We start from the raw sequence: 13,040 nt of genomic DNA, 5'->3' as shown, positions 1-13,040 counted from the left end.
AAAAAATCGATTGAAATGCAGGCTGAAAGGAGCAAATTTACATGACTGCTCTTTTCCTTTTACAGGATGTTAGTATTTATAGAGAATTAGCAAGTGAAAAGACTTTAAACAAAAACTTGACAAGCTGGTTCTCCCCTATACATTTTGTACATAGTTTTTGTGGCTCAACTTACCCCAGAAGGTGGCTCAAACTTACCCCATAAATGGGGCAAGTTGAGCCATTTGACATCGTTTTTTTCAAAGGTCACAATGACTTTCAGTGTGGGGATAGAAAATTATATATAGGTGGAAAATATTTCAGAAGAATTAAATTTCAAGGCAAGGTACTTATTTCGACAAGATTATTAATCATATCAATTCTAACATGCAAAAAGCAAAAACTGTCACAACTTACCCCGCCTTCCCCTAAATATTATCGTTGGCATACCATCCATACCATCGGTCAGTCTGTAGTCAGTTGGTGCGAGTGCATAATTTTGGTACAATATCTAATCAAATCACATTTCGTCTGAGTGGAATATCATGAGCATCATAAACTCCTAGATACAATAATCATATAACTTAATCTAATGATCGAAATTATATGCATAATAATACACTCAAACTACGTAAACTTTTAAAAAGGCAGGGCAAAAAACGCAAATGTTTTAACCATCACTCGGCAACACACCTTCCATACATTGCCAAACACAGTACACGGTATTTTGCCCCAAATTTCAAGTGTGTATATTAAATTTCCTACATAAAGTTATCAGTACGGCATTTACAGGTGGATTTTTGAAGTGGAATAAACTTGAAATTGTATACACATCAATGGCAAATATTGAAAAGCATTTGAATTTTCTTATATTCTCTGAAAGAATTTCACTTACTAAAAAAAATATATATATTATGTCACCCTTTTTCCATTTGCGGATGCATATGCCCCCTGTTATGTTATGTTATACCGATGTTTTTTACCTGACGGCTAAGAAAGCACAAATGCCTCTGAGCAAGCAACCAGGGGACCAATGGTTTAAGGTCCTCTCCGAGGGACCTGGTAATGAGGATAAATGCCTTACCAAAGGGCACTAGCGCACCACTTGTGAATCGAACCCGGGTCACCGGAATCCGAATCCCCGCTCTACCGACTGAGCTATCGCGCTTCCCCCTAAATGTATAAAGCCAGAATATACTAAGAATGTAATCAGCAATTGGCATATATGGGGTCCAACGGTTCCGAGGGCAATGGAATGTCCCTCTCTCGAGTACCAAGCTTGCCAGCCTTTGGCCTGATGCCATTAGAGGGTTTTGAAGATTTATAACTGCAATCAAGACTTTCGTCATCGCAATCTTTCGAAATTGCCATTTCTGTGTAGACCTGGTCTGTAGGGCTAATTCCAGACACCTTTAAGCCGGTATAGAGGTGTTTTCCGGGGTATCCCTTTTCATCAGTTCCTGATGAAGTCTTGGGCAAGTCGAGTGTTTCATATGTTGAATCTTCTTTCGGGAATCCAGTCACATTTGAACAAGGATGTTTACCTTGGACCTTTATCATTTCCCTCAATCTTCTGATGCGATAGTACCCGAAGAGAACTGCAACAATCAAAATAGCGCAAATCACTGCCAGGATCGCCCCAACCAACATGAGGGCCAAAGGGGGATTACGACTCTTTTCAACATGTGATGTCAAGTCCGATGTTCGATCTTGGTGTTCCGGGTAATTTCCTGGATTTCTGGTTGACGACATTTCGCTCGAGGACATCATCGCCATTTGGCTAGAGGATTTCTGTGACATCAGCGAACCTAAGAATCCATACAAATAGAAATGAAACATGATTCCAGTATCAGACTATACTACTTAAGTCGATGTAAAATATCTTATTCCACATAGCCTAATCATTAAAGATTATCTCTTTTAGCTTCAAAGACCTCACATTAAGGAAGCTAAGCCCAGTGATAGTGGAACTTTGCTCTTGGAACAATCTTGTCCTGATCCCTTTACTTATGTTCTATGTTTTCTTTTAATCTCGATCCCTTCTCCCGGCATTACGAGTATTGGCTCTGCGATAATACCGATAATCATTATTTCCATCGTAGACTATTACACGAATATTGGCACCATCATTATCATTAATACATGCTAATTTATTCAAACAAGTGACAGACATAAAATCTCTCTTTTTCTGTGAACAACCCTCAACGTTTTCTTCTAAGATGTTTTCTGATAACCGAAAGGGAAACAAAAGGTCAGAACCGTTATCCGAATCAACAATTGTAAAATCATGTGACAGGGAAAAAAAATATGCCACGTTGGCACTGTACCATTTCCCCATTAGGTACACCGGCATGCTATTGTGACCATTAATTATTTACATAGGCCTAAAGAAGGATATAAATCTCAAATTAGATATCACTATCCTATGCGCCTTTACTATTTATACAAAGAATCTAACGATTTTGATATTCTAACTTCAGTTACCAATTGATTTGCTCCTTGAAATCATTTATTGCAATTGTAAGGAAAGAAATTAAAAATTCGTACATTGATTCTTGATATGAAATGACTTATTAACCTTCATCTTTGCACATGACTCCAACATCCAGATTGTGGGAGCAGTCGACGGCCTCTATGGACATGAAGGTACAGTTCATCAAGGTGTCCTCCGATCCAAGACACGAGATGTCTTCCAGAAGTACCTTCCCAGTCCCTTCGCCGAATGCAGCGTTATGGAGAACGTCTGAAGCACCTGGGAAGCCTAACAGTCGACATGCAACGTCGGCCTCCTTTAAGTCCCATCCTAGCCCACAAAGTGTACCCCACGATGAGTTATATAGCATTTCTACGCGGCCTTCATTTTGCTCTCTTCCACCTGCAAGGCGAATTTCAATTTGCCCATCGGCTAGTTCGGGTGAAGATAATGCGAATGATAATAGGAAAACATCTATGAAGATGATGACAACGGTATTAGAATTACGCTGTGCTAGCAAAATTGAAATGATGCTGAAGACGACAAATGATGACAATGATTAAAACCAATGAAATTCACACAATCATAAAAAAATCACAAAAATATATTGATAATAGTGATGATAATAAACATAACAAAGAATGATGGTTTTATGATAACATTATGAATACCAACGCGTAGGATGATATAAATGATGATGAAAAGAGGAAGGATGAAGAGGAGAAAAGGAAGCAGAAGAAAAATAAGAAGAAGAAATAGTAGAAGAAGGAGAAGAAAGAGGAGAAGGAAAACAAGATGATACTGCAAAGAAAAAATGATATAAGAACATTAAGGTAGATGTCTTATTTTGTGACAGTAAAAGAAAAGAATGTAAGAAATACAAAACAAGATATAAACGAAAATAATAAATTGAAAATAACACAGCCCTTAATTTATAGTCAACTAAAATGAGGATTTAATCTTTCAACTCACGCACACAATCTCACCTTTGCCACAGACGGCCCCGGCGTCTTCTGAGTGCCCACAATTATGAATCCCATATCCCCTGTGAGAACATTCCCCAAGGTTGCCTTCATTCCCGATGCATCCAACATCATCCAAAATGATACTTCCAGAACCTCTTCCAAACTCAGCACTGCTTGCTGCCCGAACTGCTGTTTGAAAGCCCAACATTCGGCATACAACTCTTGCGTCTCTCAAGTTCCAGCCATCATCGCAAACTGTGCCCCAGGAACCGTCATAGAACACTTCTACACGACCCTCTGAAGCTGTTTCTCCGTCAGTAAGACGGACTTCCAGTTCATCTGGTAATGAGTGAACATATCATAACAATAATACAACTACCACGCATTGTAACAGTATAAGTCAGAATTACATGTACGACGTAACGGGGGGGGGGGGGCTTCCATTGACGAGTGGAAACTATGTGTGTAAAAAGGATCTCTTTTTCAAGACAGGGCACGTTACGAACGTATCGTAATAAGGGTGTCAACAACACTTAAATAATGAAAAAATGTATATATTTCGCTGGGAAAATTACGTGTTTACGATCCAACTTTCAAAGGTGTAAAAAGGCTAAAATACTTCATAAAAGATGTATTTTTGCCCCAACGGGCTCCAACACTACATGTTTAGGGTCCGATTTCGGCGAGGTATGTGCATGGGGTGGTACAAACCCAATGAAAGTAAAGGTAAAGCTGACGTCCTGAATCACGTCCGTTACATAATAAAGATTATCGTTGTGCTTGTTTTAGGGGGTCAATTCAGGGAGTATCTGTCAAGGATACCGTTTTCAATGGTTTTGTTTTCAATACTTGTTAATAGTAGGGCTTCACACGCCAATAACTTCTGAAGGGTGCATTTTCAGAACATGGAAAATACTTGTTCAGCATGTTAAGGGTGCTTTCCGAAACCCCATGGTCACGCGTGGTATCCACTCGTCAATGGAAGTGGCCCCAGCGACGTAACTTTATCATGTTGGAATGGTTTGAAACGTCCGAGTCATAGCTGATATTGGGCTGTTTCAAATGTAACGAATGTGTGTATAATTATTCTAATTATTCTAATGCCTGACCAAAATTATGTGCATTAATGTTTATATGATAGCGATGTAGATTCTTTTTAAGTGATTAACCATATTTATTTCATAATCATGAGCTGTCAGAGCTTTTTTTCTTTCTTTATTCTCCCTAAAAATATCACAGCGAGGATCACTTGCCATTTTACAAGTAGGATACACAGAGGTTTAGGTCTACCAATGTTTCAGCTCACCATTAACATCAATACCGCAGACTACTCCTGCATCTTCTGAGTGTCCGCAATTATGAATCCCATATCCACTGTGAGAGCAGTCTGCAAGGTTGCTTTCATCCCCGACGCATCCGACATCATCCAAGAGAATACTACCAGAACCTTCTCCGAACTCAGCGCCGTAGGCTGCCCGAGTGGCCATTGGGAAGCCCAACATTCCGCATACAACTCTGGCGTCACTCGAGCTCCAGTTATCATCGCAAACTGTTCCCCAAGAACCGTCATAGAAAACCTCTACGCGACCTTCGAAGGCTGATTGCCCACCAACAAGACGAACTTGTAGAACTTCTTGGTTATAAAACAAATATAAACAGTGCGTATAAAAAATTTAACTTAGAAAATAATCCTGTAAAATTATACATTTGTAATATCCTGAAGATTTTCTACATTTTAACATTGGTGCAGGTCCATTTAAGCAAATGACGATATGAATGTCGAAAAATATTTTCGCTTGAGAGAGCACCCTTTACTTTTGAAAAGTTAGTGAAAAATCGTTTGCGCAGAATTTGAAATAATTATGCGAATGTAGACCCTAATCATGAAGAACATGTGGATTTTTAGCTAGTACAATTGATTTGAAGATATCTGTTTACCTTTTTAAACTTGTTTCCTTGCCCAAAACACTTCGAAGAGTGCATTGCGCCCCATCCACTCCCCACACACCGAGGCCATCGTGACGAAGTTTGCCTTACACTGAGCTGCGACTTTCATGAAATGGCTTAGGCTTGATTTTTATTTTGTTAATCATTGTCAAGCTTGGAAACGTGTGGAGAAACAAGTATTACATTAAAGATGAAATGTAAACAGACTTTAAATGATAAAAACATAGTGAAAAATGCTGGATTTGTCTGCCATAAACTTTTGTTCTGGTTCAGCTATGTCCTCAGATCCAGCTGTACAAACAGGATAAGGGTAGTGCTTACTAAGTGTTTCAATTTGGGTACGTGGCAAAATTGTTACAAAATGCTTGAATGTATACGTTTTATGTCAATTGACTAAAAGTGCAAGGGAAATGTATGAGAAATGTTTCGCAGGGTAAGTTTGATTTCGTTCTTTCCCCTTGACAGAGCGTGAAAACGAGCATTTCTGCGCAAACAGATTTCTGCGAGCTTTATCAAAATGGACAGTGCTCACTCAAGTGTAGCATTCTGTCATAACTTTTACTTTCATTGGATAGATGAGACCCAGACCCAAGAATATATGTTGTATATTTTTAAATTCCCAGGGCTTTTTCAAAGTGTAAACCTTTTTTGATACGCACTGTATATTATTGTAGGTCTTCGCACGATTATAACGATATAATACTTTTCTAACACGGAGTGCAACAAAACTCTTCATGTAGGAGCAGCGTAATATAGGTCGTTGAGAGGGGATGGGGCAAAGATAACACTTAAAGGCCTACATCGACGATGGCATTTTGGGTAGAGTGTTATAAGAATATAGAAGAATATGTATAAATCGAACCGATACATAGAAAGCAATAAGCAACTGTTTGGGGAAGACATTTCATCATCCCAATTCCCGAAATCGAAAAGTTAACCAATTAGATCAATTTTGGCACAAAAATCACACTAGATAGGTTCTCCAATGGGCCTGGGAACATGCGAGGGGGCTGTTGGTCTTAAAATTGAAAAAAAATAAGGTTTTCACACTAAAATAAAGGTGATTTTAGCTGGAAAAAAATTACAAGTGAAATATGGTGTAGGCCTATAACATACGCAACACCCCCAGCAATTTTTTTTTTTTTTTTGGGGGGGGGCTGCTTCGGTCAGTAACCCGCTTCCAAGGGCCAGGACTAACATCCTCTGCCAGGGCACCTGGCCTATCATGCAATATTTCGATCAACTCACCATTAACACTGCAGACCACTCCTGCGTCGTCTGAGTGTCCACAATTATGAATCCCATACCCACTGTGATGGCATTCCGCAAGATTACGTTCATTCCCGACGCATCTAACATCATCCAAAAGAATACTTCCAGAACCTTCTCCAAACTCGGCGTTGGTGGTGATCCTAACGGCTGTTTGAAAGCCCAACATTCGGCATACAACTCTGGCGTCATTCAAGCTCCAGTTATCATCGCAAACTGTTCCCCAGGAACCGTTGTAGAAGACCTCTACGCGACCCTCTAAGGCTGATTCCCCGCCAAGTAGCCGTACTTGCAGATCTTGATCGATTTTAGATGGAAGACGAGATAGAGAGAGAGCGATAGGGGGTGGGAGGAGGAAGAGGAGGAGGGGGTAGGGTGGGATGAATTGAAGAAAAGAAATGCGATACGGAACATTTTAATCTTCTAACAAAGAATAATTTCTTTGTACAATATACCAGGACTGCTGTATGCATTAAAAAAATCAATTTACAGAATATCACTAAACCATGTAATTCTTTATCAGATGCAAATTTTGGTATGTTTTATATATCACTTAATATAGCAGGGGTGTTTAGTAAATAGAATATAGGCCTACTTGTAATGTATGTCGTCAAATAAGATACCTTTGTTAGCACGCATCGGGTTCCCCCCCCCCCCCCCCCTCTTCATCTTAAAATCTTGACGGGTTGAACAAACACGTACTTTCACATGTTTAACAATTCGACTTAAGTTTTTTTATCCGTATATAGGGCCTCTGAAAAACAACTAGAAATATATCAAAATACGAAATAGCTAACCTTTTGGTATGCATTCTACGCCAGCGTCCTCGCTATGCTGACAATCGTGAACTTCAAATCCATTATGACTGCAATCATCTAGATCCATTTCTTGTCCAGTGCAGTCTACATTATCCAGGAAGATGGGACCAGATCCAGGGCGATATGCTGCGTACCCAGTTGCCTCCGATGCGTTCCCGTAGCCAAGTTTTCGACAGACTACCATGGCATCTTGGATATCCCAGCCATCGTCACAGATACTACCCCAGAGCCCATCATGAAGGACTTCTACCCGCCCTCGTCTTTCGTCTCCTCCTCCAATAAGACGAACTTCTATTCCAGAGACGCGCCATGCTTTATAAATTGAATTTCGACCGTTAACAAAAAAATATATAAAAAAATCAGCCATTGTACAAACATGATAGATACAGGATTTAAATATATAAATACACATACACACACACACACACACATATATATATATATATATAAATGTGTAAAGTTATACATGTACAACAGCTTTTGGCAACTCTTTTTTATTTAAATATTGTAAAGAATGGATGAAGAGAACAATGGTAGGCGTAGCTTAAATCAAGGTTCCCCAGAGCTATCTACCCTTTGGAAAAATTGGTGATGCCGAAAAAATGTCTCTGCCGGGAATCGAACCCGGGCCCCCAGCTTTGAACGCCGGTGCCTTAACCACTAGACCACAGAGACGGTTAGTAGCTAGGGCGAGCCCGATCCGATTGACCGTCAGATAGACAGATTTTCGACACTATACCAATTCCTTTGGGGCCCGGGTTCGATTCCCGGCAGAGACATCTTTTCGGCATCACCAATTTTTCCAAAGGGTAGATAGCTCTGGGGAACCTTGATTTAAGCTACGCCTACCATTGTTCTCTTCATCCATTCTTTACAATATATATATATTATATATATATATATATATATATATATATATATATACATATATATATATATATATATATATATATATACATGTACCTTTTCATTTAGGTTTTATTTCCACAAATCCGTTATGTTACAAGACTTTGATATATCCGCATAACTAAGCTGAACAACCATTACACACGTAGGCTATATTAGTATAAATAGCAAGCATTCTTAATCAATACATATTAATACATGTTTAAGTATACATAAAAAGGAAAAGTGGAGGAAACCTTAGAAGCAGAATGCTTGTAGATAAGGTTCCCTTTTTATACATTACTTTTGATATAACTACTTAAGAATAATACACGTAACAACATTTTATAAATCAAATTATACCGACAAAAACAACACAACACCTTGAAAGATACATTAACAAATTGAATGGAGAAATGCCATGCATTAGCAAATGTGGACCTTTTTTAAATTATTTTTTAGTAGTAGTTTTATTTTATTTATTTTTACCTTGGACCAAACGACTTGATGTCAGGGGCGGATCCAGGATTTTCCCAACTGGGGCATTTTTTTCCTGTTACATTTGGAAATCCTGGATCCACCACTGATTTGCATTATTCATTATAGGATATTCACCCCTGCTATGTCTCTGTACACTGATATTTAATTTTCATGAAAGTTTTCATACTTTAGATACGGAAATGATTATTTCCTGTTTCATTTTCCTGTGCTTGACTCTTTTCATAGTCAAGTGTCATCTAAACAAAGTTCACAGATTGATTGTAAATTGAAGAGAAAGGGATTTAAAAAAAAATGTTTGAACCAGAGTTGAAGAGGAAGCTTTTACTATTATATAAAGTTTTAGCTTACTTCAAAGGGAAATCTGAACTTAGTTTTAACGACTTTCGTAAAATGTACATAAATAATGGGGAATTGAAACTAAAAAAATGAAAGAAATTGTATTACGGGGTGTAAAATAAAAATACCTATTAAATATAATGTACATTGACAATTATTTGTTATATTTCTTGCTCATTATTTTATGTTATTTTATTCTATTTTTGTTTTGACCACTCAAGTTGAGGATTGGGCCCTATCCCACATTGCAATTTTGTTTAAAATTAAATATCCACATGTGTGGTATTCCGATAATTAAACCTAGGTTAAACCTTTATTTACAAAAATAATTACGCCTTCTGATTGAGAAATAACGATGTTTACAACTATATAATTATTTTACATTTGTATCTTTAATTATTCTACACTGTTCGGGTATTTGAAAAATAGTGACAATTAGAATTGTTTTAGCTGTAAAGATTTATTTCATGACTTTAATTGTTTTTAAATTACGATTTGATTTTACTCTTTGACAAGCTCCCTCCTGAATCGTGGAGCTTACTCAATACAATTTGCTTCATGTTCGACTACAAATAACATTTTTTCTTTATTATCTGTATCTTGTGCATTCGTATATTAAGAATGCTTGAATAGTTTTATTGTCTCACCTGCGTAGCAGAGTGAGATTATAGGTGCCGCTTTTCCGACGGCGGCGGCGGCGTCAACATCAAATCTTAACCTGAGGTTAAGTTTTTGAAATGACATCATAACTTAAAAAATATATGGACCTAGTTCATTAAACTTGAACATAAGGTCAATCATGTATCACCAAACATCCTGCATGAGTTTCATGTCACATGACCAAGGTCAAAGGTCATTTAGGGTCAATGAACTTTGGCCGATTTGTGGGTATCTGTTGAATTACAATCAAAACTTTAAAAGTTTTTGGATCTGATTCATGAAACTTGGACATAATAGTAATCAAGTATCACTAACATCCTGTGCAAGTTTCAGGTCACATGATTAAGGTCAAAGGTCATTTAGGTCAATGAACTTTGGCCGAATTGGGGGTATTTGTTGAATTACCATCATAACTTTGAAAGTATGTTGGTCTAGTTCATAAATCTTGGACATAAGAGTAATCAAGTATCACTGAACATCCTGTGCACATTTTAGGTCACATGACCAAGGTCAAAGGTCAATGAACTTTAGCTAAATTAACTTAAAAAATATATGGACCTAGTTCATTAAACTTGGACATAAGGTCAATCATGTATCACCAAATATCCTGCATGAGTTTCATGTCACATGACCAAGGTCAAAGGTCATTTAGGGTCAATGAACTTTGGCCGATTTGTGGGTATCTGTTGAATTACAATCAAAACTTTAAAATGTTTTTGGATCTGATTCATGAAACTTGGACATAATAGTAATCAAGTATCACTGAACATCCTGTGCAAGTTTCAGGTCACATGATCAAGGTCAAAGGTCATTTAGGGTCAATGAACTTTGGCCGATTTGTGGGTATCTGTTGAATTACCATCATAACTTTGCAAGTTTATTGATCTGACTTTTGAAACTTGGACATAAGAGTAATCAAGTATCACTGAATATCCTGTGCAAGTTTCAGGTCACATGATCAAGGTCAAAGGTCATGTGAGGTCAATTAATTTTGGCCACATTGGGGGTATTTGTTGAATTACCATCCTATCTCTGTAAGTGTATTGGTCTAGTTCATAAAACGTGGAAATAAGAGTAACCAAGTATCACTGAACATCTTGTGCCAGTTATAGTAGTTTTCAAAGTCAGCACTGCTGCTATGTTGAATCGTTTGATGCAGGTGAGACGGCCAGAGGCATTCCACTTGTTTCTTGTAAAAGCAAATTCGAAAATAGCACACAGAACGAAGTCCAACGATCTGAAAACGGGTATCGGGTCTCACTTGAAACGGTTCTCTGTTCAATTATTAATATCTTAGTAGCATCGCATTGCAGTTCAGTAAGTTTAAATCCAGACGAATGACTTTATACTATGCTAATTACCCCGAATCGTATATTATCATAAGATGGGTAAGGAAATACATTAAATTAATCTGAAATTCAAAGCTGTAAACTTTCAAATGTCATGCATGGAGCATACAGGCCCAATCACCACGCATGGAGCCTACAGGAATAATCACGACGAGTTTTGGCCTCAATTTTCTGGTATTTTCAACTTTGTGTCACAAAGTTAAGTGTCACATGAAATTACCAAATTTCCCCTGTATTTCGGGTGGTCTCGATTATCGAAACCTCAGGGAGCACTTCATGAACACTTTTGTCCGACAAGTTGGCAACTTTCCTTGATTCTTATTGGCTGGAAATCACTGTAACTATGGTAAATGTCGGATAAAAACAGCTGTTATGAAACGCTTTCCAGAGCAAGTCATTGTAAGACGGGGCCCTGCAATGTAAATTTAGTAATTACCATAGCTATTAAAACAAAATTATAGCAATCATGGCAATTAGCATGATCATGAACTTAACCTTATCTTGCCACTCAATTAAAAGTATATTTTGACCAACATGTTTTTTTTTCAATAATGACCATACAATTACCTGAGAAGAGATATGACACAATTTAGAAAATGAAATAAATGTCAGTATACATTGATACTGCACACAAGAGAAAGATAAAACTAAAAGCATAGTACCGCATTTTCAAAAAGTCAGAAATTCTTGTGCATAACTTAAGTTAAGAACAAGAATCACATGATTTAGAGTTCTAAAAAAGAGGAATTTGGAAAAGAACTCACCAATTTCACTGAGCCCCCAAAGTAGCAATGTGATGAATAACGCGGTCTCCATCACCACAATCTTTAAATACATCTAATGAATCATACCGACTGACAATAAAGACTTTATTTCTTCTTTTTATGAAACGAAGCAAATCGCCGTTGACTTCTCTCATCGGAGTTACCAAATGCGTGTAAACACCTGTCCAGTTTTATTTCCTCATTTGTTGAGGATGCGTTTATTCCCGCTACAACTCAGAGGGGATTTTATGAAACAGTTCGTAAAATGCGTCCGACCTTATACGAATTATCAAAATGTAAAGTAACGAAGTGCATTTCAGGGCCCAGTCTCATAAAGCGATATGATTGATCCGATCGAGCTTAACTATGGAAATCCTTCGATGACATAACTTTTCACGTTACAGTAAATTTTGCACGATGTGTCTCAGAAAACGTACAATACTACTCTGAATATAGACCAATTTCACAACGTAAGAGGGCAGCAGACTGGTCGCCATGCTGCGGTGGGCGAATCAACTTTTATAGTACACAAGTCAATAGGGTATTTGGTACATTCGTTCGATTTTTTTTTATTTTGGACCAATTGAGCAGATTTCTTGTAAGATTCACAATGAGCATTAATCGGAGAAGTTCAGGTCGCAGCTGTGCTGTGTTCAATTGCCACAAAAATTGGAGAAAGCTTCAGGATTGGAAGCAAAGTGAATGTGAAATTCACTCGCCTTGGACTCATGAAGCCTGTTTGTGTGTGAAGCCGTACTCCCTGCATAAGTTGTTATGATAGCAACTCCTGCTGGAATGGTAACTACCATGGCAAAAGTGAGAATTCTGCTTCCTGATTGGCTTTTATAATAAAAGTTGCCATTCCAGCAAGAGTTGCTATCATAACTTTTTTTATGAAATGGGCATTCTCACTGTTACCATGGTAGTGAACATTTCAGCAGGAGTTGCTATCATAACAACTTTTTATGAAACAGGACCCTGGCCCTCTCTTCCCCTTCACTCTTTCTCCTTCCTCTCTGTTTTATTCTCCTGCCTTGCCCCCTCATTTTGGATACTTATAGGCCTGCATAAAATGTGGTGGTGGTGGTGGGTTTTT

General features: G+C 37.9%; 1 protein-coding gene across 1 annotated transcript; it reads right to left on the bottom strand.

Moving 5' to 3' along the window:
* Positions 1-412: 412 nt before the first annotated feature.
* Positions 413-12,376, bottom strand: LOC121419637 (scavenger receptor cysteine-rich domain-containing group B protein-like). The gene is made up of 7 exons (XM_041614093.1): positions 11,945-12,376; positions 7,429-7,761; positions 6,611-6,928; positions 4,722-5,048; positions 3,437-3,754; positions 2,556-2,924; positions 413-1,785 (listed from the first exon to the last, which is right to left on the bottom strand). The coding sequence occupies exons 1-7, from the start codon at positions 12,015-12,017 to the stop codon at positions 1,187-1,189; spliced, it is 2,337 nt and encodes a 778-aa protein (XP_041470027.1). The 5' UTR covers positions 12,018-12,376; the 3' UTR covers positions 413-1,186.
* Between the last annotated feature and the right edge of the window lie 664 nt (positions 12,377-13,040).

The sequence above is a fragment of the Lytechinus variegatus genome, chromosome 8, assembly GCF_018143015.1.
Source record: "Lytechinus variegatus isolate NC3 chromosome 8, Lvar_3.0, whole genome shotgun sequence".
In the NCBI taxonomy this organism is placed as follows: Eukaryota; Metazoa; Echinodermata; class Echinoidea; order Temnopleuroida; family Toxopneustidae; genus Lytechinus; species Lytechinus variegatus.
This window is presented reverse-complemented; position numbering and strand designations above follow the sequence as displayed.